The sequence below is a fragment of the Salvia miltiorrhiza genome, unplaced genomic scaffold, assembly GCF_028751815.1.
Source record: "Salvia miltiorrhiza cultivar Shanhuang (shh) unplaced genomic scaffold, IMPLAD_Smil_shh original_scaffold_371, whole genome shotgun sequence".
NCBI lineage: Eukaryota > Viridiplantae > Streptophyta > Magnoliopsida > Lamiales > Lamiaceae > Salvia > Salvia miltiorrhiza.
The window spans coordinates 202,550-227,230 of NW_026651536.1; the positions used below are offsets into that span (position 1 = coordinate 202,550).

General features: G+C 38.6%; 1 protein-coding gene and 1 long non-coding RNA gene across 2 annotated transcripts; both read right to left on the reverse strand.

Moving 5' to 3' along the window:
- Nucleotides 1-385: 385 nt before the first annotated feature.
- Nucleotides 386-7,855, reverse strand: LOC131004288 (lipid phosphate phosphatase 2-like). The gene is made up of 9 exons (XM_057930939.1): nucleotides 7,763-7,855; nucleotides 7,111-7,174; nucleotides 4,567-4,795; nucleotides 4,403-4,490; nucleotides 4,209-4,318; nucleotides 3,005-3,098; nucleotides 2,730-2,918; nucleotides 1,496-1,555; nucleotides 386-727 (listed from the first exon to the last, which is right to left on the reverse strand). Exons 3-9 carry the CDS (start codon nucleotides 4,792-4,794, stop codon nucleotides 567-569), a joined length of 930 nt encoding a protein of 309 aa, XP_057786922.1. The 5' UTR covers nucleotide 4,795; nucleotides 7,111-7,174; nucleotides 7,763-7,855; the 3' UTR covers nucleotides 386-566.
- Nucleotides 7,856-20,496: 12,641 nt separating this feature from the next.
- On the reverse strand, nucleotides 20,497-23,358 carry LOC131004292 (uncharacterized). Its single transcript, XR_009094954.1, has 3 exons — nucleotides 23,132-23,358; nucleotides 21,392-21,470; nucleotides 20,497-20,766 (listed from the first exon to the last, which is right to left on the reverse strand). It is a non-coding gene; the product is annotated as an uncharacterized LOC131004292 (long non-coding RNA).
- Between the last annotated feature and the right edge of the window lie 1,323 nt (nucleotides 23,359-24,681).

Consider the following 24,681-nt stretch of genomic DNA (forward strand, 5'->3'; position numbering starts at 1 on the left):
GGAAGAGTAAAGAATAAAATGTTGAATAACCCTAATTTTAATCCAATTAACAAAACGACATCGTTTTGATATGTTTAAAACGCCGCCGTTTTGTTTCGCTCTAATAAAACGTTGTCGTTTCATTTCCACGCGGGATAATTTGCTAGACACGTAGGTGCCACGTCATTTTATCAGATCACCAAAAATGTAATCGACATCAAAATTGAACAATTTATTAAGTTGGTGTATTTAATTATAAAATCCTAACTTCGCGTTAAATATGAATTTGTAGCAAAGTTTGCGTATTTTCATGTAATTTTTCCAAAAGAAAATGTAATACATGAAAGCAAATTTCTGAAGCAAAAAGTAGAAGAGCATGAGATCGTTATGTTTTCCAATAAGTAAATAAGGAATAATGAAGGAAATCTATTAATATAAAAGAATCAGAAAATAAATAAAGGGAGCTGAAAGCTAGTTAAATCAGAATAAGTGGAGCAAGGCTGGGCTGAGAAATTAATCCAGCTTCTACACACATATATAGGTAGATATATATACATAGAAAGAGAGGTAAGGTAGTTGGGCATGAATTAAAATCTGGGATTATGAACATCTCTGGCATTCTTATCATCGGGCACCGTCATATCTCTGCGATCCTCATGCCCAAACTCAGTCGTCTCTATTTCTTCAAGATCGCACTGGAGCACTGCACTTTCTTCCATCATTCTGATAAATGCATGTGTTGCCCAACCTGCATGCCCTCAAACTTATTTCAAAATAAAATTGGACCTTCAAATGAAATTTACTTATATCATTCTCATGTTTAATAATTAAAACTTGAACCCAGCTAACAAAAAAAATCATATAATTATTTAATTATATATATATATATATATATATCAATTTTATCTTGATAGTATTAAATTCTTTAGGATATTTGTTGTAATAAAAAGTAACCTTGATCAGTGAAAATTAGAATAACAAATATTTTGTAAATGGAATTTATAGAAAGAAAATTCTAGAAAATAAATGGTGATGAGAAAGTTATAGCATATGAAACAAAGGAAAACAATAGAATATCCTCTCTCTCTTTTTTTTTTTATTCGGGGAAGTTGGGGAGGGGGAACAGTGGGGTTTGAACCCGGAACCTCACTGTTCACACACAGGAGATCGCACCGCTTGATGTCCTTTAGGGACAACAATAGAATATCCTAAAAGCTATATAGTGCACATGTGAGTAATTTGTAAAAGTGAAATATGGAAAGAGAGATCTAGAAAAGTTAATTGAGAATATATATATAGATGAGATAAATGAATCGATTATATTTATCAAATTGATCTCTCCTTATAAGCATCAAATTATATACACACACAAATTAAAATACTTGCCTCCTCCAATATTAATTAAATCCGCCCACCACACTTTTGTTTAACTATAATTGTCAGCTATAATTTATATAAAAATGGCACGAGCTAGCTAGCTAGTCCTTTAACAAAAACAATTTCACATAGTACTCACCATTACTGCAATTGGGGAATGGGAAAAATTGGAGGTAACAAATTGAAGAAACAACGCACCCTACATTAAGCGCATATGGATTAGTAGATGTATATCACATACAATAGGACTTGTAATTTAAGTATAGGTTCAATTGACATTCAATACATGAATTTTGATTATGTAATTGCAACGTATTATATTTAAAAAGTTGTAATAATGTCATCCTATTCAACCTCAATTTTATTTGGTTTGCGAAAAAGTTAACATGGTATAAGAACTTTCACAAAATTTTGGTTCACATGAAATAAAAATTATGCTTCTAAACACGAACTTCTAATTATTCTGTTCACATGATTGTCAATTTCTCTCAAATTAATGCTGATGTGGACTACTGAAATGTCTACATGGCTTAAACAACCGATATACTAAATGATTGGTGTAGTTGGATGTATGTACACTTCAGCTAGTCATGATGATATTGATTTGTTGCTTCAGCTAGCTATTATGACATTAATTTGTCGGAAAGTGACAACTGTATGAAGAATCATAACAGTTGAAAATTTATGTATTTTGAAGCATAATTTTTAATTCACTCTAAATTCAGAATTAATGAAAATTCGTGTATTTAGTCTCTCTAAAAATTTTGGGGGCGTTAATTTTGTGAAATATTAACAAATAGATGGTGACATTATTACAACGTTAATTTGAGAGAGAATTGATGTTAGAATTATAAAACCAATAAAAGTTGGTACATTAAGGGACGTTTACTTCGAAAGATTAGCATAAAAATAGTAAGGTTAATCCCTTGTTTACTTTATTGGATTGAAACTTTGGGATATCCCAGGCTCTTGATTATTTTTATCATTTAAACTAACTAGCAGTTTGATAATCTATTATTTTAGAAAATCTATTAATTCATTACTTTTATTAGATAATATATTGAATGGATATATTTATCTATAAGCCTTATCAATAGCTATAGATATATATCACATAGATTAAGTGTAATATCTAATGAATTAATATATTCTTATAAATATATAATATGTAAAATAAGGTAATTAATCCACAAGTTGTGCCTTAGAATGCCTTAGGCTCTTTTTCTATTAGTATAGATTTTGTTCGATTCTTATCACATCAAAAGAGTGGGATTGGAGTAATCCTATTCTTAAAAATAAAAATACTGGATCATTTATTTTATCAATCATGCAAAGTAAACGTGATCACCTAAGAATATTGATAGATGACTAACCTAAGATGGAGCCAGTGAAAACATCGGTCCAATGATGCCAATAGTCGTCGACACGAGAAATGGCAACAAGCGCAGCAAATAGATAGGGTATGAGCACTATACAAATCTTGGCCGCATGCCCTCTTTTATCAAATACTTTAATCTTCCCAGATAGATACCATGCCAGAAAACCCAACCCTGCGAATGACCCTACATGCATATAAATTCCATCCTTCATTAATAATATTCGCCTATTATTAATTAATTATATATAGCTACTGATTGTTGGTACCAACATGAAGAGTGGCCACTCGGAAAGCTTTTGTATCCCTCTTTTATAAGCTTTCGATCTCCGGTACACATTACGTCTCCGTTGTCAGGATTAAATACCTACACACACATAAACGATGAGTCTTGTCAAAAAAAATGTATATATATAAAAAAGGTATTGGCCTACAAATACTCGAACATTTTCTATTTTCTGATTTTGCACCTCAGTAAATCATCGGTTGGTTTGGTCCGACCAAGAAAGGCATGGGATTTATAGAACATGTATGTCAATTCAGTTGCCATGTGAGTAATATTTTGGGGTAAAAACTCGTCGGATGCAAAATCAAAAAGAATATAAATTTCAGGTATTTATAGACAGATTTTAAAATTAAATGCAAAATCAAACAAAGAAAAAAATTCGAAAATTTACAGGCCAATACCGCATATATATATATATATATATATATATATATATAGGGAGAGGTTCAGGAAAGAACCATAAATAAAAAAAGAACGGAGAACCATTTTCAGCTATTCGATCATCAAGATCTACGGTGGATACATCATCTTGTTGGATGAATGCAGATCCTGGGTTCGAATCCTGAAGGGAGCAATTTTTTTTTTTATTTTTTTGAGTGCATTAATTTTAACAGCGAATACATTAATTTTTACAGTGAATGCATTAGATTTGATGGTTCTCCCATTCTGACAAATAATGTAGTTCTCTCTAGAACAACACCATATATATATATATATATATATATATATATATATATATATATATATAGGGTGTGGTTATAATGAGAACCACACTTATCGTGAGAACATAAGAACCATTAAAATCAATGCTGAATTGAAATTTTATTAAAGAAACCGGAACCTAAAAAAAACCCAAAGAGAAGACCAGGGCCGGGCCTCATTAAAACCTCAAAACGAGGATAAAGAGTACCCGTCTAGATACATTAAAATCAATGCATCTGCTATATAAATTAATGCATTCGCTATTAAATTTAATGCATCCGAAAATAATAAAAATTTTGCTCCCTTCAGGATTCGAACCCAGGATCTGCATTCATCCACCAAGATGATACATCCACCGTAGATCTTGATGATCGAATGGCTTAAAATGGTTCTCCATTCTAATTTTATTTAATGGTTCTTATTTGAACCTCTCCCTATATATATATATATATATATATATATATATATATATATATAAATGATACGTACCGCGAGGCCATCGGGGAAGCAGCGGAAGTAGAAGTTTGGGCGAGGTCGTCCAACAGCATCTTTTATGGAATCAGTTATGACTGCTGTGACCAGAACAGAATAAGCAAGCCCTAACACCATCACAAATCACAATTACTTAGCTAAACATATTCTCTTCTTCTTCTTCTTCGACACACACACACACATTTAATTACCAAGAACAGCATGGTGCAGATCATAAACATCCTTCCTGCGGTGGTAATATATCACAAATACCAAGCATGGCAACATCACAGCGTACACCTATGTATGAAACAATTCATTAATGACGTAGAATGAGAATGAAATAAATGAATTTAAAAGTAAAATGAAAGCGTACAGGGACAGCCCACATAGGCACAGTGTCTGGTATTATGAGAGGGTATTTGAGGTCAGTCATCAAGTCGGAGCTGATGTAGCGATGGAAGGGCTCGATGAGGTTGAGGCCCGCGTCCATGGCCGCCAGAACCAGCAGAATTAGCCAATCCTGCATATGCAGCCTTGCCAGCGTTGCTCCATGCGATCGCACTGTATGCCCCACGAATTGGTTTTCTCGCGCTCTCATCATCCTCACAATATGCAATCATCAAAACAGTTCATTTACTTAACTACTCTACTTCATACATCTTAATTAATGGATCATCATAAATTATCTTGTAAACGGAATAATTAATGTTTTCATTAATTGTTAACGGGGATCCAATAATTAGAATTAAATTAAAATATCATTTTTTTTTTTTGTAAAATTTACGAATCTTTTGCACTGCCCCTATAAGTCAGATGGGATCCTCTGTCCCACAATATTGTGTGTACCACGTGTACCACTCTTCATTTCTTTATTTTATAATTTTTTTTTATAAAAATAAAAATTATTATATTATTATAAACTCCAATTAGTATTTATCATTGAAAAATTAAAATTTAAAAAAGTATATACCCTAACTTTGAATTAATGAACCCAAATAATCTATTATTAATTCAAATAAATATAAAAAAATAATTATAAATCCTAAATGGATGAGTGAACCCTTGTTAATTATCTTTATAATATATAAAAACATAATAAATTAAAATAAAATAAAAAATAATTTATAAGTATAAAAAAATGAAGAGTGGTACACACGGTACACACTATATTTTGGGACAGAGGATCTCATTTGCTATAAAGTACACAAAATCTTGGGTACATCTGAGCGTACTATATAACTGTATAGAGTTCGTAGTTTTTATGGAAAATCTACTCCCTTCACTGCATTATTAATGTGCCAGGTCGTCCCACTAGTAATGTTCGGCCCTTACTTTTTTAATAAAAAGTTAATTATTTAAAATATTATTAATGGTGCACCCAATCCACTTAATACATATTTCACTTAAAGTGATCTTTAAATATTTTTCATCAAATTACTTTATATATTAACTACCATTTTTTTTAATTTCCGTGTGCTAGTAATTGGATATTATTAATTGGACGGACGAAATGGTTTTTATTTGAATATGGTAATCCTAGACTACAAACTCATGTTAAAGTATAATTACAGACTGTGAACACATGAATATTTTTTTTAATTTTTTTGTGAAACATGATTAAAAATGATATATTTATAAAATAGAACTCATAGAAATCAAACCCAAGACCACAAATTTATTTAGTAGAGTGATGAAGCCACTGTAGATCTTCACGATCTATGAGTTGGAAATGATTCTTAATTTATTTTAGTCCCTCCCCTATACATATATAAGGGAAGACTAAAATAAAAACACTTATTAAAATATAAAATATAAACAATTTTCAGCCCTTAGATCATCAAGATCTACGGTTGATTCGTAACCCTATTGGATGAATTCGTGATCGTGAGTTCGAGTCCCAAAGGTAACAAAAATTTATTTTTCACAATTCGTAACCATGTTGGAAGAATTCATACATAAAATTCGTATATTGAAAAACGTTTTTATTTTTATTTTTATTTTAAGAAGTATTTTCACGGTAGCCCTTCCCTATATATATATATATATATATATATATATATATATATATATACTTCGTTCGTCCAAATTCAATAGGTCACATTTTCTTATTTAGACGTCTCATTTTAATAGGTCACTTTTAAAATGGAAAATCAATATATAGCAAACAGTCAAACACCTTTACAAAACTCATTATTTACACTAAATCATTGTGACCTATACATAATTTATATCTCCTTACACTTAAAAAATAATAAATACTCCCTCCGTCCGCCAAAAGTAGACTACTTTGGTTGGGCACGAGATTTAATAAAATTGGTGATGATTTTGATGTAGTGATTTAATAAAATTGGTGATGATTTTGATTTTGGTTGGGCCAAAAGTAGACCACTTTATGGGATGTGTGGCTGAGATTGAATTTATGGTGGGTTTTATTGTAAATAAAGAGTGTTTGTAAGGATAAAAGATTAAAGTGGGTGGTGGGACCATTTCCATAAAAGGAAAGTGGTATACTCTTTGCGGACGCCCAATATAGTAAAAGTGGTCTACTTTTGGCGGATGAAGGGAGTACTTATTTCCCTATTCAATTTTTTGGACAAGTGTACCCTAAAAATAAGTTATTTTCTCTCATACTTTATTACTCCCTCTGTCACACTAAAAATTACTCATTTTTCATTTCGGGTCGTCTCATTAATTAAAGATGACTCATTTTCATAAAAGCCAATATTTAATAATTTAAAAATTGTGTGCCTTATGATTTATCTAATTTATACTTTTTTCTTAATCTTCGTGTCTAATCAGAGGGAGTATTTGGTTTTTAACATGCTTATTGAAGCCCCATGACCTATTGAATTGGGAGTAATAGCACGTATATATTGTAGGATGAAAGTAAGTTGTATTTGAATGGAACACATTCTACCTTATAGTTATTTCGATGTGCGGTCTTGGTTGCCTGTTGAAACGAACACCTACAGTTGCGTGTTCTGCTCCACATTTGATTTGAAGTAGTCAATGATTAGACAACATTCCAAACATTAATGTTGAAATATTTTCGTAAAGTATATCGAAAAGAAAAACATCATAAAAAATATACGTAAGTAATTACTCATCCAATAATATATACGTACGTACAAACATAAAAACATTCTGCTATAAACAATCTTTTTAATCAACCTTTTGGCATTCATAACAACAATCACGAGTCCATTCTATGGATTCTTCCTTCATAAAAATTATGAATTATCAACAAGTCAAGACAATATATGAATTATGTATATTCGAGATCATAAAACTTCATCTCATAACTAGGGACGACTCTAAAGTTTTCGTAATGATACAAAATGTTTGGGAATATTTATATTCGTAAATAAAAAATACAACGAAAACATTCAAATTCTCCATCCACATGCATGCATGTATGTACGCAACGAAACCCTAGCATTCATCAACGAATTCAGATTTCCAGAAATGGTTTCGTCAGATTGAGCAAATTATCATTTAGAAATAGGAATTTGCATTCAACATATTTTGAAATTCTTGATATAGTTGAAGAAATATAGATAAGACCGTACCGTCGTGAAAAGAGAAAACCAAAACCAATAAGAAAATGACGAGGATGAGCCCTCCGCAATTTAAAAGGAAAAAACATACTATTTTGTAATATTTATAATAACAATAGAAACCAACAAAATATCGATGCATAATAACTCACCGATCTTTATCGGCCATTCTTATTGCATGTATTTATGCACAAAATTATATTGATCGTTTTTTAATACAAGGATTTATATATGAGAATCGAATTTGCGTCAAACATTCGAACGCCTCCATTAATCTAGCTGCATGTATTAATTTTAAGAGTTAATGTATTAAAATAGTTATTTTCGTTTTGTATATAAAGAAAAAAGAAAATAGCATAAAGATAAGAAAATAGTACTATTATTTTTTAATTTAAAGCATTGTTTTACCCTTGATTCACGTGAATTGTAGGCAAAATATATATGGTCACTAACGACTAAAAAGAGTTTTTATCAAGAATTATAAGCAAATTAAATAGGGTGGTCCACAACTAAGAAGCATTTAGGCCGTGAATTATTGATAAAATAAGATTAATTCGCTATTAAGAAGCTTTGTGCATGGTTGACGATTATAATATATAATAATAACGGTAAAATTAGAAGAGTGACTACCTCTTTCTTTTTCTTTTTTCTTTTATGTTAATGACTAGTCCCGTCCTAGCCGACTTAACCATTTTTTTTAGCACGGTTAAGAGAATAAGATTATACTGTAAATGAGTATGGGATCATATTTATTATAGTGTAAAGTGATTACATAAAAAGGAAATGTGCCATGGTACGTCAAGTGGGATGATCCCGAAACTGAATATAGGTCAAATCAAACAAGACGAAGGGAGTATTAATTATTTTACAAGTAGAAAATGGCTATTTTATTAGTTTACTTTATAGGTGATGAAAAGGTCACGAGTAATCCGAACCCGAATTTAGTTGATTTATGGCACTTGAACCCGAGATGTTAACTAATGATATTCATGTCTTTGTTTTTTCAGCGCAATGATCATTTTCAATTCACACAAGGAAAAGAATAAATGGAGTACAAAAAAGCACCAAAATGAAAATTTGTTAAGGTATGCATTATCATTTCTAGCATTGTTGCTATTTATTATATAATCATTAATCATTAAACTTTCCAATAACACTGTGCGTGCAATTATGGAGAGCGAGTGGAGAGAAGTGAGGAGGAGGGGGGTAGGTCCGACCCGTTCCGAGCGTATTCCGGTGAGGCATGCATATCGTCCAAACCCTAGAAACCCAAACCTTCTTTTCCGAAGAGGAGCCAATGGCAGCAGCGAAGCAAGAACCCGGAACTTTGATGGTGTTGAGAGTCAGGGGAAAACCAAAGAGAAGTTCACGACGTTCTTCTTCAACAATGTACCGGAAGATTGCAGTATTGATTTCTTGCGGAGAAAGTTCGGATCGGTACTGAATCCGACGGATGTTTTCTGTCCAAAAAAACGGGATCTTCGAGGTAAACCTTTCGGTTTTGTTCGTTTTGAAGGGGTTTTTGATCAGGAGAAGCTCTTAGAAGATCTCAATCAATTGTGGATCGGGAGTTATAAGGTTAGGGTTTACAAGCCTAGGTTTGACAGAGGAAATAAGCCGGCTGGGGAGGTCGACCTCGGCAAATCCGGGGTTATCGGAAGAAATCCTCACGAGGGAAGGAGGATCTCTCGGTTAACAAAATGGTAACGGGGACATCGTTTAAAGACATTCTGAACGGAAAAAAAAGAGAAGAGACACTTGAACAGAAAGCTATCCAATTCCAACCTTCCGAGGAGGAAAAAACGTGGCTGACGGGCGCCTTTACTGGATTTATTAAGTCGGAGTTCCTTTGGGAAGAAGTTGGGGATGAGATTAATTGTGAATGCACTGGAAAACTGCGGGTTACAAGCATGGGAGGGAACATGGTTCTGATTCAAAATGGAGGTGATACGTCGGTTGACATGGCGCTGAATGAGCTGGACGAGTGGCGAGCCTTCTGGTTCGAATGGTGCCGACCTTGGAAATACGTTGATGTTGTTCAACAGCGTATTATTTGGACAAGATGGATTGGGATACCACTCCATGCATGGTGCCCAAGGTTCTTCGAGGTTGTTGCCGCAAACTTTGGTCTCGTGTTGAAAATCGACGAAGATACAAAAAATAAAGTTAAGCTTGACGAGGCCTTAGTTCAGATTTTGACAGGTTTGCTCTCGATCGACAAAGTGGTTGAATGCAGAATCGAAGGGGCTTGTTTTCGCATTAGAATTAAAGAAATCCAAGAGAAATGTCCGGCGAATAAACAAGACAAGCAAGAGTGGGAGGAAACGGAATCCGATTCCCAGTGGTCATGGAACGAAGGGTCCCAGGATCCGGCGGAGGCGATCATCGGAGACGGCGAGGGACAAAGCAATCATGAGAACGACGTTTCAGTTTCCCAAGAAGACGTCGCTTCGGTTCCTGAGCAAGCTTTTGGTTCGAATCTCGGGTCCGAGAATTCACACGCCGAAGAGGCGGCTTTGGGAGGATCGAGGATGATTATGAATTGTGAGGTTTTGGCTGACTCAGCGCAGCAGAAATGTTTTAGTGGGCCAATTGTTAGGCTTGGGAAGTCTCCAAACTCAGGGCTTCTCGACATTCAGGAAAAACAGCAGACTGATGGAAAATACCTTGAAATGGGCCTTGACCTTGGGCAAAACATTTATACTAATTCTTTCCTCCTTCAGGACAAAGCCCATGAACTAGACTTGGATGGAAGAGCGGAAAGTCCTCCCAAGCAAGTCAGCGGAGGTAAGGCTCTCGAAAACAGCAAATGTGATCCTCCACTTAATTCTTCCAAAGACTTTGAAGTTTCGAGGGTCGAGAATGAAGAGGTGGTTTCTACGGATGGAGAAGACAACGGGGAAGGAGTGACAGATAAAGAAACGCAAGTCTCTCAGTCTTCGAACGATGGCGACGAGAACTTCCAAAGGAGGGAGGAAGGAGAGCTCTGTTTTAGAACCCTAACCAGAAAGGGGGAAAATATGAAGAATGAGGAGAAAGGCAAACTTCAAAGAAAAAAAGGGGGCGAGGGGAAGCAAGATGCTACGGCCAAGGATCTGAGAAAAAACAAGAAAAAAACAAAGGGCAAAAGATCGAAAGAATGAAAGCCAGAGATGGGAAAGTTTTATCGCGAATATCAATTCTGAGGAAGAGGGGGATCTGCTTTCGGCTGAAGAGAAGGGAGACACACAAAGCACCTCTACCAATGAAATTGATGAAAGTAGAAGGGAGGGAGCCAGAATCTGGAAATTGGGTAAAGAGCTTGGCCTGACTAGTGAGTTTACGGACGAGGAGATGGCTAACCAAATTGCTAAACAAAGGGAGAAGGATAGAGTGCAGCAGGATCTGGGGGATGATCAAACTGGTTTCCCATGAATCTTATCTCATATAATATTAGAGGTCTGGGAAGCACTGCAAAGCAGAGAGACGTTGGCAAAATTATCAAGAATCAGAAGTTAGACTTTTGTTTTCTGCAGGAAACAAAGATGGAGACGTTCGTGGACAGCTTGTGCATGTCATGGTGGGGTCCTAACAACTTCGATTGGGCATGTAGGAAGGCAGAAGGCAGGTCTGGCGGTATTGCAAGTATCTGGAATAGAGATGTCTTCGAAGCTGCGAGTAAGTGGGACTGCCCAGGTGTTGTGGTTGTGAATGGTACGTGGAAGCAAGGTAACCTGCGCTGTTGCTTTCTTAATGTTTATGCACCCTCGTGTTCAGCCGGAAAACGTGAACTTTGGGAGGTGATTGAAACTTGGTGAATTGAGAAACCAACACCTAAACTAAAAAGCAGTAAACGACACCGGATTTACGTGGTTCGGTCGAGAAGACCTACGTCCACGGGGTGTTTTGGGGTTTTTTCACTATAATCGAGAGAATTACATTTTACAAGAGATGAATGAATAAAAATGAGATCCCCCATAACCTACCCCTAAGTCTCTATTTATAAGCATGTAAATAAGCCCTAGGGCTTCAAGCCCATTTACTAAGATAATTGGGCTTAAGCCCCCTTTAATACATTGACCTTAGTCTGAGTCGCCTATGCTGGCTTGACTACGCCGGAAGCTCTATTATTTCTTTTATTATCCCAAGTCTTCAATTAAACCTGCACTGGTTAGCTTAATAATAATAATACTAATCATAAGCATAAACAGAAATGTTCCCATTATATAGTGCACAGCGCTGGTGCATATTTCAGTCCTCATCAGCTACTCCCCCCTGGTCTGGTTGAACCGGGTATTCTTCGTGTTCAGCCAGCCAAGTATTGTTAAAGCCAGCGCTGTGCTGTTTTCCTTAATCCCTGCAAATCATGAAGACATAAGAGTTTTAATATTATAAGAAAGCAGAGATAAGCATTTTCCCCTTGACTTTGGAATTGTAGTTCCAAATTAGATTTCCTTCTTGTTTATTGAATGTTGACAAAGATAAATAATTTCCATTTCTTTGGGCGCATAAGAAGACCAGCTCTGAGAATACCCCATATTGAATACTTTACATAGATAAGCAATATAAATGCTTTGTGCTGGATGAACCAGAAGACCGCTGCAAGAATACCCGAGTAACATAGGAAGACCCGTGTCGAAGTTGAGAAATATGATACTCTGATTATGTGAGAAAACCCGTCATAAATATTTGTCGAGTCTGAACAATATACCCTGTTGTTGAGCGCATAAAAAATCCAGCGCGTGAGAAGACCAATAGATAACATTGGCACGCCCAAGAGGCGGCTTACTTCTCGCTGAGCAGTGATTAGAATAGATCAAAACAACCCATAAAGCAGAGGCGCAAAATAGTGTAGCCCGTAGAGTAGACCAGAGAAATACCCCAGCCCTATCAGAGCAGAGAAATGCCTAACCCGGTCAGAGCAGAGAAATACCTATCCGATCAGAGAAATTCCCATCAGAGAGAAATACCTATCAGATCAGAGAAATTCCCATCAGAGCAGCTCGGTCAGAGTAGAGAAATACCCCATCCCGGTCAGAGCAGAGAAGTACCCCAGCCCAATCAGAGCAGAGAAATGCATATCAGATCAGAGAAATTCCCATCAGAGCAGCTCGGTCAGAGCAGAGAAATACCCCATCCCGGTCAGAGCAGAGAAGTACCCCAGCCCAATCAGAGCAGAGAAATGCATATCAGATCAGAGAAATTCCCATCAGAGCAGCTCGGTCAGAGCAGAGAAATACCCCATCCCGGTCAGAGCAGAGAAGTACCCCAGCCCGATCAGAGCAGAGAATTGTCCCTCAAGCAGCCCGGTCAGAGCAGAGAAATGCCCTTTCAGGGCAGAGAACTGTCCTTTCAGAGCAGAGAAACGTCCCTCAGAGCAGAGAAACGTCCCTCAGAGCAGAGAACTGCGGCAAAGTATTGAAATCATGCCAGAGCATTGAAATCCCGACAGAGGATTGAAATCCCGACAAAGGATTGAGATCCCGGTAGAGCATTGGAATCACGGACGGTGGTTGAGCATTGGGATCACGGACGGTGGCTGAGCATTGGGATCACGGACGGTGGCTGAGCATTGGGATCACGGACGGTGGCTGAGCATTGGGATCACGGACGATGGCTGAGCATTAGGATCACTGCAGAGCAGTGAAATCACGGTAGGGCAGTGAAATCACGGCAGAGCAGTGAACTCACGGTAGAGCGGTGAAATCACGGCAGAGCAGTGAAATCACAGTAGAGCAGTGAAATCACGGCAGAGCAGTGAAATCACGGCGGAGTATTCCTCAGTTGCTTCCCTCCTTTGTATGCATTCCTTTGCTGCTTCCCTCCTTTGCTGCTTCCCATCCAAGCTTGAGCACTCTGCGCGGAGCATGGAAGACCCGGGGGGTGCAACCAACTTTCGCGGCTTACGATTAAATAGTAACCCCCTGCACGGAGCATGGAAGACCCGGGGGGTGTGACCAGCTTTCGTGGCTTACAGTTAAAGCAACCTCTGCGCGGAGCATGGAAAACCCGGGGGGTGCAACCAACTTTCGCGGCTTATGATTAAGTGCTATCTCTGCGCGGAGCATGGAGGGCCCGGGCGGCACAACCAACTTTCGCGGCTTACGATTGACAGGAACACCCTGCACGGAGCATGGAAAACCCGGGGGGTGTGACCAACTTTCGTGGCTTACGGTTAAAGCAACCTCTGCGCGGAGCATGGAAAACCCGGGGGTGCAACCAACTTTCGCGGCTTATGATTAAGTGCTATCTCTGCGCGGAGCATGGAGGGCCCGGGCGGCACAACCAACTTTCACGGCTTATGATTGACAGGAACACCCTGCACGGAGCATGGAAAACCCGGGGGGTGTGACCAACTTTCGTGGCTTACGGTTAAAGCAACCTCTGCGCGGAGCATGGAAAACCCGGGGGGTGCAACCAACTTTCGCGGCTTATGATTAAGTGCTATCTCTGCGCGGAGCATGGAGGGCCCGGGCGGCACAACCAACTTTCGCGGCTTACGATTGACAGGAACACCCTGCATGGAGCATGGAAAACCCGGGGGGTGTGACCAACTTTCGTGGCTTACGGTTAAAGCAACCTCTGCGCGGAGCATGGAAAACCCGGGGGGTGCAACCAACTTTCGCGGCTTATGATTAAGTGCTATCTCTACGCGGAGCATGGAGGGCCCGGGCGGCACAACCAACTTTCGCGGCTTACGATTGACAGGAACACCCTGCACGGAGCATGGAAAACCCGGGGGGTGTGACCAACTTTCGTGGCTTACGGTTAAAGCAACCTCTGCACGGAGCATGGAAAACCCGGGGGGTGCAACCAACTTTCGCGGCTTATGATTAAGTGCTATCTCTGCGCGGAGCATGGAGGGCCCGGGCGGCACAACCAACTTTCGCGGCTTACGATTGACAGGAACACCCTGCACGGAGCATGGAAAACCCGGGGGGTGTGACCAACTTTCGTGGCTTACGGTTAAAGCAACCTCTGCGCGGAGCATGGAAAACCCGGGGGGTGCAACCAACTTTCGCGGCTTATGATTAAGTGCTATCTCTGCGCGGAGCATGGAGGGCCCGGGCGGCACAACCAACTTTCGCAGCTTACGATTGACAGGAACACCCTGCACGGAGCATGGAAAACCCGGGGGGTGTGACCAACTTTCGTGGCTTACGGTTAAAGCAACCTCTGCGCGGAGCATGGAAAACCCGGGGGGTGCAACCAACTTTCGCGGCTTATGATTAAGTGCTATCTCTGCGCGGAGCATGGAGGGCCCGGGCAGCACAACCAACTTTCGCGGCTTACGAGCGCTTCCCTCTGTTCTGGTGGAGCGTGCTCCCTCTGTTTTTCCCTTTAATTGTTGAGAAGTCATTTTTGAATTTGAAAATTGGGGACTACGGGTATACACCCTACTCCCCCCTCTGGTGACATGTGCAATAATCTGTTATGAACATGTTAAGTGTGTGTGTGTTTGGTGCTCATGCTTGTGATGATTGTGAGAGAGTTAGCATAACTACAGTTCCCAAGTAACATAATTCAAGTTGCAATTCAAGCTCTAGCACATATGCAGAAGGTGTGCAGCTTCGTGTACTTAGTCAATTCATAATCCCGCCCTAGGCACATATGCAGAAGGTGTGCAGCTTCCAAGACATAATTATTATTACATAAACCCCAGCACAGATCATATAAGTCATGGTTTTGCCCAAGTAAAGAAGTAGAATATTTCCCAAATCTCTGTCATGCTTTCATGCTCCCATAAAAATACCCTCAAATCATAATTAGTGATAAAGCATAATACTTCCCCATCATGCTCACATGCTTCCACGAGATAAAGTTCAGCGAAGTACCTGAATTACCACTTACAAGTGGATTAGCTTTTCGTGTTATGGTGATTACCATGTTCAAGTTTTTTCCCAAAGCTGTTTATCATGTGCTGTAAGAACTCTTGAACAAGAATATTAGTAAAATATGAGAGCCCCTTGAGACAGGGCTGCAAAGAGAATTCGAACACTAGATTATATAATCCATTGCTACAACTTGATTCTCCTATTCATATCCCGCTGAATTCATTCAAATTTTCAAATCCCATCAAAGATCATATATTATGCCTGATCGTTAAAGTATAACATGTCCCAATCATGCTCCTCCCATTGATAGAGTTCAGCGAAGTACCTGAATTGCCACTTATTAGTGGGTTACCATGTTTTACATTATGGTATTTACCATAATTGTTCAAATCATTCCCCAAATTTGCTTATCCTGTGCTACAAGAATTATTAAGCACATATATATTAGTAAAATATGAGAGCCCTTAGAGATAGGGCTATAAGCCAATTATTGAGAACACTCAAAATTTTGATCATGTACACCCATAAGAAAACAATCACACATGTCACTTTGAAGTTGTATTTCCCTAATTACTCATCAGAATCGACACTCGCGTGTTTAAATCAACATCAGCCAAGAAATTTGCAGGAGAAACATGATTGATTCACAAAAGATCAACAAAGCCAAAGGAGATGAATAAATCAATAATTGTACATGCATCTTCAGTTTGCATAATCATTTCCCAATTAACTCAAAACCAGACGGAGTTGAGAGAGAGATATAACCCAACTTCACCATTGACAAGCAAGTCGCCATTTTCTTCGCCGAGCTATTCTCCCTATCATCGGCTCGAGGGAATATACCTTATCTTCTTGTTTCACTAATTTATTTTTCTCTTTTGCTATTTTGTCTTGCTCCACTCCACATGACCCTCGCATTAATCAGCAAGTAACTGCAATTAACTATTCGAATATAGAATATATCCTCATAAGAATGAGAAATAAATTACGAATTATCGTCCATTTGGTCCTGTCTAGAATTTAAGTTGAATTCCACCAAGGTAAGATATAGGCAAAAGCAACAATTGTAATTCATTCACCCCAACAATATTCATTTTCACAAGAAGACGATCTTTGAGCCCGTATGTACCCAAATCAAAATTTAGCGCAGTTAATTTAACAAAATTCATGACAGATAACGGATGACTTGTAAGGAACATGCCTTTCACTATAATAACCAACAAATATCTATGAACATCAAAATTCAAGTATGTTTCACCAGTTCATTTAACATGTCAATTTGTCCCCAGATTCCCAATCGGGCGACTAAACTCAGCAATTCCCTTCTTGATAGCATTGACCCCTCAAAACAAAGCATCATCTGCCCCAAAACCAAAGCAAAAATCAGAGCTAAACCTATTCAAAAGCATGACCGATTCATAGAATTACAACAAAGTGAAGACATGTAACTTAGCTTTGCAAAATTGAGCACAGCTGGCTATGCTACCGAGCAGAGCAGCGACAGGGGCGAGGGGCGGCGGCGTTGGCTGCGCTGCCAAGCAGAGCAGTGCCCACCCGCCAGAGCAGAGAAGTTCCTGTTGTGGCAGAGAAGTGCCCGTCCGTCAGAGCAGAGGAGTTCCCGCTGTGGCAGAGAAGTGCCTGCCCGTCAAAGCAGAGAAGTGCCCGTCCGTCAGAGCCGAGGAGTTCCCGCTGTGGCAGAGAAGTGCCTGCCCGTCAGAGCAGAGAAGTGCCCGTCCGTCAGAGCCGAGGAGTTCCCGCTGTGGCAGAGAAGTGCCTGCCCGTCAGAGCCGAGGAGTTCCCGCTGTGACAGAGAAGTGCCTGCCCGTCAGAGTCGAGGAGTTCCCGCTGTGGCAGAGGAGTGACAAGGGCGGGGCTGCGGTGCTGGCTGCGCTGCCGAGCAGAGCAACGACGAGGGCGAGAGGCTGAAATGCTTCTCTGAACCCGGCTTCGATGGATTCCCAGAAAAGAAGGCCGATTGGGAGGTTGAATTTTGACGCCTTCACCGGCGATGGTGATCGGTTGAACCTTAATTAAGATAGTTGAAACACAAGATTAACCCAGATTTGCACAAAACTGCAGAGAAAAACATATAAATTAAGAAGAATGAGGGGTTATTGTTAGTTGAATTGGTGACTTAATGACCGCGCCGGTTGAGCGGGCTGTCTGACTGAGTCGCATCTCCAAGAGAGAGAGAACACCGTGAATGCCCATGAGCCATGAGTCGCAGTGGTTGGCCTCGGCCGGGTGAAACTTGGAATTGAAGGAGACCTGATCTGCGCCTGTGTGAGAGAGAGCGATAATAGAAAACGGACTAGATCCGATCTGGAACCCAGCCCCATTTCTGAGAGAAGGAGGCCGGACCCATGCTTAGCGGCGACCCACGTCGAAAATCTGAGGTAGCAATTGCTACCGGAAATTGTTCGCCGGGAAAGCGGCTCTGTTGTCGGGAATTTTCAGCAGGACGCTGTGAAATAGGCCCTGAACTCGGAAACCCCATCTTTCCCCTTTTTCCTTTCTTCTCGGCGTGGTGAATTTTCGCCGGATCTTGGAGCCACGATGGCGGACTTCTGGGTGTGAGACCGTGCGATGGAGAGAGAAAGTATCGGCCCATGAATTCAGATCGAAGGATAATCTGAGATTTTTCAGTGACTTTTCCCTTATTGGGGAAGAACCCATCGATCCTCCCTTTTGATGAACAGTCACCCAGCTTCGACAAATAGTAACCAGCAGTAACCCAAACCCCAAATCCCCAATTTCCCAAAAATTTCGATGAACAGTGAATCTCCCATTTTTTTGCGATGAACAGTAATCCGATGATTTGCGAACAGTGCCGAACAGTGAATTTGATTTGATTTTTTTGTAAGCTCGTCGGAACTCACGACGTAACTCCGATCCTTTCCCACAGACGGCGCCAGTTGGTGAATTGAGAAACCAACACCTAAACTAAAAAGCAGTAAACGACACCGGATTTACGTGGTTCGGTCGAGAAGACCTACGTCCACGGGGTGTTTTGGGGTTTTTTCACTATAATCGAGAGAATTACATTTTACAAGAGATGAATGAATAAAAATGAGATCCCCCATAACCTACCCCTAAGTCTCTATTTATAAGCATGTAAATAAGCCCTAGGGCTTCAAGCCCATTTACTAAGATAATTGGGCTTAAGCCCCCTTTAATACATTGACCTTAGTCTGAGTCGCCTATGCTGGCTTGACTACGCCGGAAGCTCTATTATTTCTTTTATTATCCCAAGTCTTCAATTAAACCTGCACTGGTTAGCTTAATAATAATAATACTAATCATAAGCATAAACAGAAATGTTCCCATTATATAGTGCACAGCGCTGGTGCATATTTCAGTCCTCATCAAAACTGTTGTTGAACAGAATTCGGATGTTTGTATTTGTATTCTTGGAGATTTCAATGCAATTAGAAGGCCGGATGAAAGGGTGGGAAACGGTTTTTCGGGAGAGACAGCTGATATGAGGAGTTTTGATGGATTCATTAGGAGGGGATGACTTATGGAAATTAGAACCCAAGGGAGGAAGTTTACGTGGTATCAGCCAAATGGAGCGTGCAAAAGCAAGCTCGATAGGTTTTTGGTTAATGAGACTTGGTTGTCAGCTTGGCCATCGACTACCGGACGGGGCCTCCAAAGATCTTTGTCTGATCATTGCCCAATTCTTCTCACAACAAAAGCAGAACAGTGGGGACCGAGGCCGTTTCAGTTCATAAATGCTTGGATTTCACACTCGGATTTCACTCAAGTGGTGAAAAAGGCATGGGAGGAAACTGAAGTGAGAGGGTGGCAATTCTTTATTTTCAAGGAAAAGCTGAAAAAACTGAAAGGGACACTTAAGGAATGGAACAGAATTTCCTTTGGAAACATCGACCACAAAATCCGATCTTTAAAGAACGAGCTTGAGGAATTGGACACGTTCGATGATACTTTTGGGCTTGAGGAATCAGAGGTTATTCGAAGGAATGAAATTAAAGCTCTCATCACCCTCAATATGAAAGACAAAATTAGTTTGCTTCACCAAAAAGCCAAAGGGCGTTGGCTACTTGAGGGAGATCTGAACTCAGGTTTCTATCACAGAGCAATTATGGGACGACGAAAGAAGAATGAAATTGCTGGTCTTAACTTCGACAATAATTGGGTTTCGGGTCCAGAAGCTATTAAAAGAAAAGTCAAGGAATATTTTGAGAGATTTTTCAGAAATAAGACAAGGAAATTGCCAAGCTTTTCTGCTAACTTCTCGGCGAACAGATTGTCAGACGAGGACAGGAGCTGGCTGATCCATCCCTTCGAGGAAGAGGAAGTCAAGGCAGCCATCTGGGAATGTGACAGAGATAAAAGTCCGGGTCCCGACGGCTTCAATTTCACCTTCTGGAAAGCTTCTTGGATGATTATCAATGATGATTTGATGTTGGTGATGAAGGAATTTCACCAAAATGGTAAAATTCCGAGAGGCGGGAACACATCTTTCATTGTACTCATTCCAAAGAAACAGGAAGCAGCTTCTATTGAGGATTTTCGTCCCATCTCTTTGATCAGTAGCCTCTATAAGGTCATTGCGAAGACGCTCGCCGGTAGAGTGAAGGCCGTGATTGGATCGATCATCTCTGATAACCAAAGTGCGTTTATCACTGGACGTTTTATTTTGGATGGAGCTGTAATTTTAAATGAGTTGATCACAGAGGCAAAGAAAAGAAGGTTAGGCAGGATCCTCTTCAAAATTGATTTTGCCAAAGCATATGATTCTATCGAATGGGATTATCTGGATTCCATGATGGACTTGCTGAACTTCGATCCGGTTTGGAGAAAATGGATCATGGGATGTCTTTCTTCAAGCTCGGCAAATGTTTTGGTGAATGGATCCCTGTCACACCCCAATTTTTGAATGAATAAATATAATCGAGGTGTGAATAATTCATAGAAATAAACAAGGAACAACCTTGTTAAAACCCGAATAATAAAATAACGAGTCGGGCTAAGCCCCTTTGGATCACAAGTTTTGTTTCATGTTTCTGACAACCAACATTATTTAGCATAAAACTAGAATTTCAAATTTAAGCTCGACATGAAGTCATCTTAAGTTGAGAAAACAAAAGATGTATAAGAGTAATTGCTACAGCGGAAGTCTAACATAGGAATTTATCGCTAGCCACAGCTCCGTCCCGTCAGCACCGGCCAGCCAACCTGAAAACATTTGAAAGTATTTTTGGGCTAAGTACTAATGTACTTAGTGGGCATGCATTTTCTGAAACATTTTATATTTTAATAAAGACAGTTTATCCAATCATACTTGACATGACTTAGAAGGTTTTAAATTGAAAGAACTTCTAAGCATGTTAAAACATTTTTCATTTGTGCGCACATGTCACACTCCCTTTCTGTTACTCGCTGTGATCCCGGACCTTTTAGCCACCGACGGATCCATTTCTCCCATTGCACTTGCCCTGAGGACGTAACTCAGACAAGTTGAATTGACCTCGGGACGCTACCCAGGCAGGCCTTACATGATACATGCTCCGGAACACATCCAGCCAAGCACCCTTATAACGCCTCTTACATGAATTAGTGCCCGATGGAGATCAACCCACCGAAACAACTAACAAGTGTACACAATTCTCAAATAACGTGTTAGGCCATAAGAGAACCTCGATCGATCCATGAATTGCGAGCCTTAAACAGAGCAGAGTGCACATAAACATTTTATTGGATAAACAGTTTTCATTACATTAAATAAACAATTTGCATTTCATTGAAACATTTAGAGCTTAATAACTCAATCATACTTTGTACATTTGGAAAGTAAGCCCACCTGGATAGGCAAAGCCTGAAGATCATACACATAAAAACCTGTCTTGGGAAAACAGCGCTAATCCCCCTGGTCACAAAGCCTACAAGAAATTCTATCCTTAATAGGTCTCATGAAACTCATCTTAATGTATTTGTGGATGTACTAAACATACTTGATTCATCACGCCGGGTTTTCAAATTTAATAATAAAAATTGAAAACTAAGCTAAGGACACCAACAATATCCTTACTCGATTTTCTTTTAATAATTGAAATTATAATCAAAACCAATTAAATCATGAATGTCTTTATTGCATGATGCAAATGCAAACTTCATGTCATGCTTAATATATAAAAAGTAATCACTTAAAATATGCACATAATAATAATTAATATTAATATGAAATCATTCTTTAAAGAAATAAATAATTAAACTTTATCAGAGTCTAATTAGTAAATTTAAACCAAGTCATTTTTCTTAGTAAAAAATGCAGCCCAATTTATTTAATAAGGCAGTCCACTTTGAATTAAAAAATAAAAGCCCAAGTGAGATAAAAAAATCAAAGCCCCAAACTCGTTACGCACATATACTAAATCTTTCATGAAGCATCCTTTAAAATAAACTTCGATACATAGAAAATAATTCAACAACTTGAGCCCTTAAGGGGTTGTTTTGCAACAGATACCAAATCTGCCTCGGATCTCCAAATAAGGCTCCAAAAGACATTCTGGAAACTAGACATTTCAAGGATCATTCTCCAATTTGAATCGAATGAAAAACAGTTCAAACGAGCAAGATTATGCCCTCTCAAAATGGGTATTTAACAACCCACAAAATATAAAAAATTTCAGATTTCCAGATTACAACCAAGTCAGTGGGCTTTCTTTAAAAAATTCATATCTCCCTTTACAAACTCCACTGGGAACCCCAAGGGTTCAATTCGGAAAACTAGGGAGAGACAAACACTCTCCAGTTGGATTTACTCCAAGGAAAATTAATGGTTTAGAAGATATGAATGTCTAAAAGTTCAGTGCCAAAAGAGTTCAGTTTGGCAGATCAGAACATAAATCGGATGAAAAAACCAACTTTAGGCTTCACCAAAAATTCTAAAACTGAACAAGGTAAGTTCCCAACATGTCAATGAATATTCAGTAGAAGATAGTGCTTGATAATCAAAGATTTAAGTCGGACTTTGAGACCTCAAAGTCGTAGGTTTGTAAAACCTAATGGATGGTACAAGGAATAAGAACTAGATTTCAAGAATTTATACCGGTTGTTTCCCTTACTCAAGAATGGTGAGACCGATGCCAAAAGAAAGATACGGGAGTCTAGAGTGACATACTCAAGTTTCAAAGGTTTTCACCGACTGAAACTTGACTTATGGCCTCCCAAAGATGGTTTACAAAAAATATATATTCCAGATGGGCAGTGATGTTTAAAAATTCATAAATACAACATGAGAGCTCTAAATATTCTTATATTTTACCATAGTATAGAAAACATATTAAACACGATACACAATTAATTTGGGAATTTTTGGTAACCGTTTGGATGGCTGGAATCGCCTTGCAATACACTGCCGGAGCAGTGTGCTTATGGCAGATTCACTGCCTTACCTCATGCACGGTTTTTCACCCAATAAACTCTACCAAAATAATCATCCAAAATCATAAAACATATCCTCACATAATATAGCACACATATGTGTAAAAATCCATGGTCTTAAAGCATTTTCTATTGAGAAAAACCAAAGAAAACTCACCCTCGAAGCACAATCTTCACTCTAACTTTACGCCCTAGGTTTCCCACGCTCTCCCTTACTTTGATACTACTCTTGGAGCTTAAAGGCTTCTATGAATTCCAACTTTGGTTGTGCAGAGAGAAGTAAGGATATAAGGGCATGACTAAAAGCTATTTTTTTTTTTACAAAGCGTAGTGGTATGAAAACAAATTAGTGGTGGTAGGGAAAAAGATTAGTGGTAGGGAAAAGAAAATATAAGTGGTGGTAGGGAAAAAGATTAGTGGTAGGGAAAAGAAAATATTAGTGGTGGTAGGGAAAAAGATTAGTGTGGTGGAGAGGTAGGTGATTGAATAAAATAAAAAGTCTTCCGGGTTGTACTATGAAAACTGTAATAATCGTTCAGTGTTTGCTTAAATAAATAGCTCGTGTAGATGCTAAATGCTTAATATAAATAAATATGCAATGCATATAAATTTAATAACTAAATTTACAAATGTTTTTGTAAATCATTTTTGTTGGAATTAAAATAAATTCATTTTCTTTATATCCGGTGTGAATCATCCTGACTTCTAAGTTCAAAATTACTCTAAATTTAGCTAGGAAAAAGCGGGGTGTTACATCCCTCCCTCCTTATAAAAATTTCGTCCTCAAAATTGCATATCTTGGTAATCTAGTTTGGGATACTAGACTTCACTATCAGTGCGGCTACATAGCTTGATTGTTATCGCATCTTTCTAATTGTGAGAACACCATGTCTATAGTCTCGAGAACTGTTGACAAACGAACTCATTCTAATCTTACTATGCTTATCGTGATCAAAGAAGATCTTATTGGGACAACTATATAGTACGAGTTTATACATTGGAATGACTAAATTGACAATCACCAAGATCATAGTCATGTGGGCTGGCCAGACCCAGCACAACGAATCACTCAGTCAAATGGGAGCTTCGCCCCCAATCATGTCAACTTCTTATCTCTTATAAAGCTCTAAGTCAACTTCTAACTTAAAGCACTTACTTCTAAGTACTTCAATCATAAATCTTTGGTATCATATAAGTCCATTCTATGTCGTTCTAGCGGTGCTATCACGACTAGCATTCGTAAGGCATTATTAGGTGGTTCTCAAACGGTTTGTAAAAGAACTCGTCATTCTAATCATATAGGCAGTGAACCTAAAATGATAACATAAAACTTTCACATTCATTCATACATACATACATACATACATTCATACATTGTAACAACCCGCTCTTTTATTATATTTAAATCCAGGAATACGATAATTATTATTTCATCTTTCGGTAAATCAAACCCAGTAATTATTTATGATTTAAATTCAGCTTATGACACTGGATTATATTCAATTAAGCAGGATTATTATTTTATTACTAAGCCAGTTAACTTCGCGTGAGTAAAACCGCGATGAGAATTATTGAGTAAGCCAACAATTATTCATTTCAGATTCAAAACTGATTTAGCTAAGTCATGTTATTTATTAATCACAATAGAATTATTTTTCTATTTTTATTATTATTTCTTGAGTCGTGAATTTATTCCGATTTATGAAG

Coding starts and splice junctions, on each gene's coding strand:
- LOC131004288 (XM_057930939.1), bottom strand. CDS start 4,794: ATGATGAGAGCGCGAGAAAACCAATTCGTGGGGCATACAGTGCGATCG. Junction 2,919..3,004: donor TCCGAGTGGCCACTCTTCAT/GTTGGTACCAAC, acceptor ATATGCATGTAG/GGTCATTCGCAGGGTTGGGT. Junction 1,556..2,729: donor TTTCACTGGCTCCATCTTAG/GTTAGTCATCTA, acceptor CGCTTAATGTAG/GGTGCGTTGTTTCTTCAATT.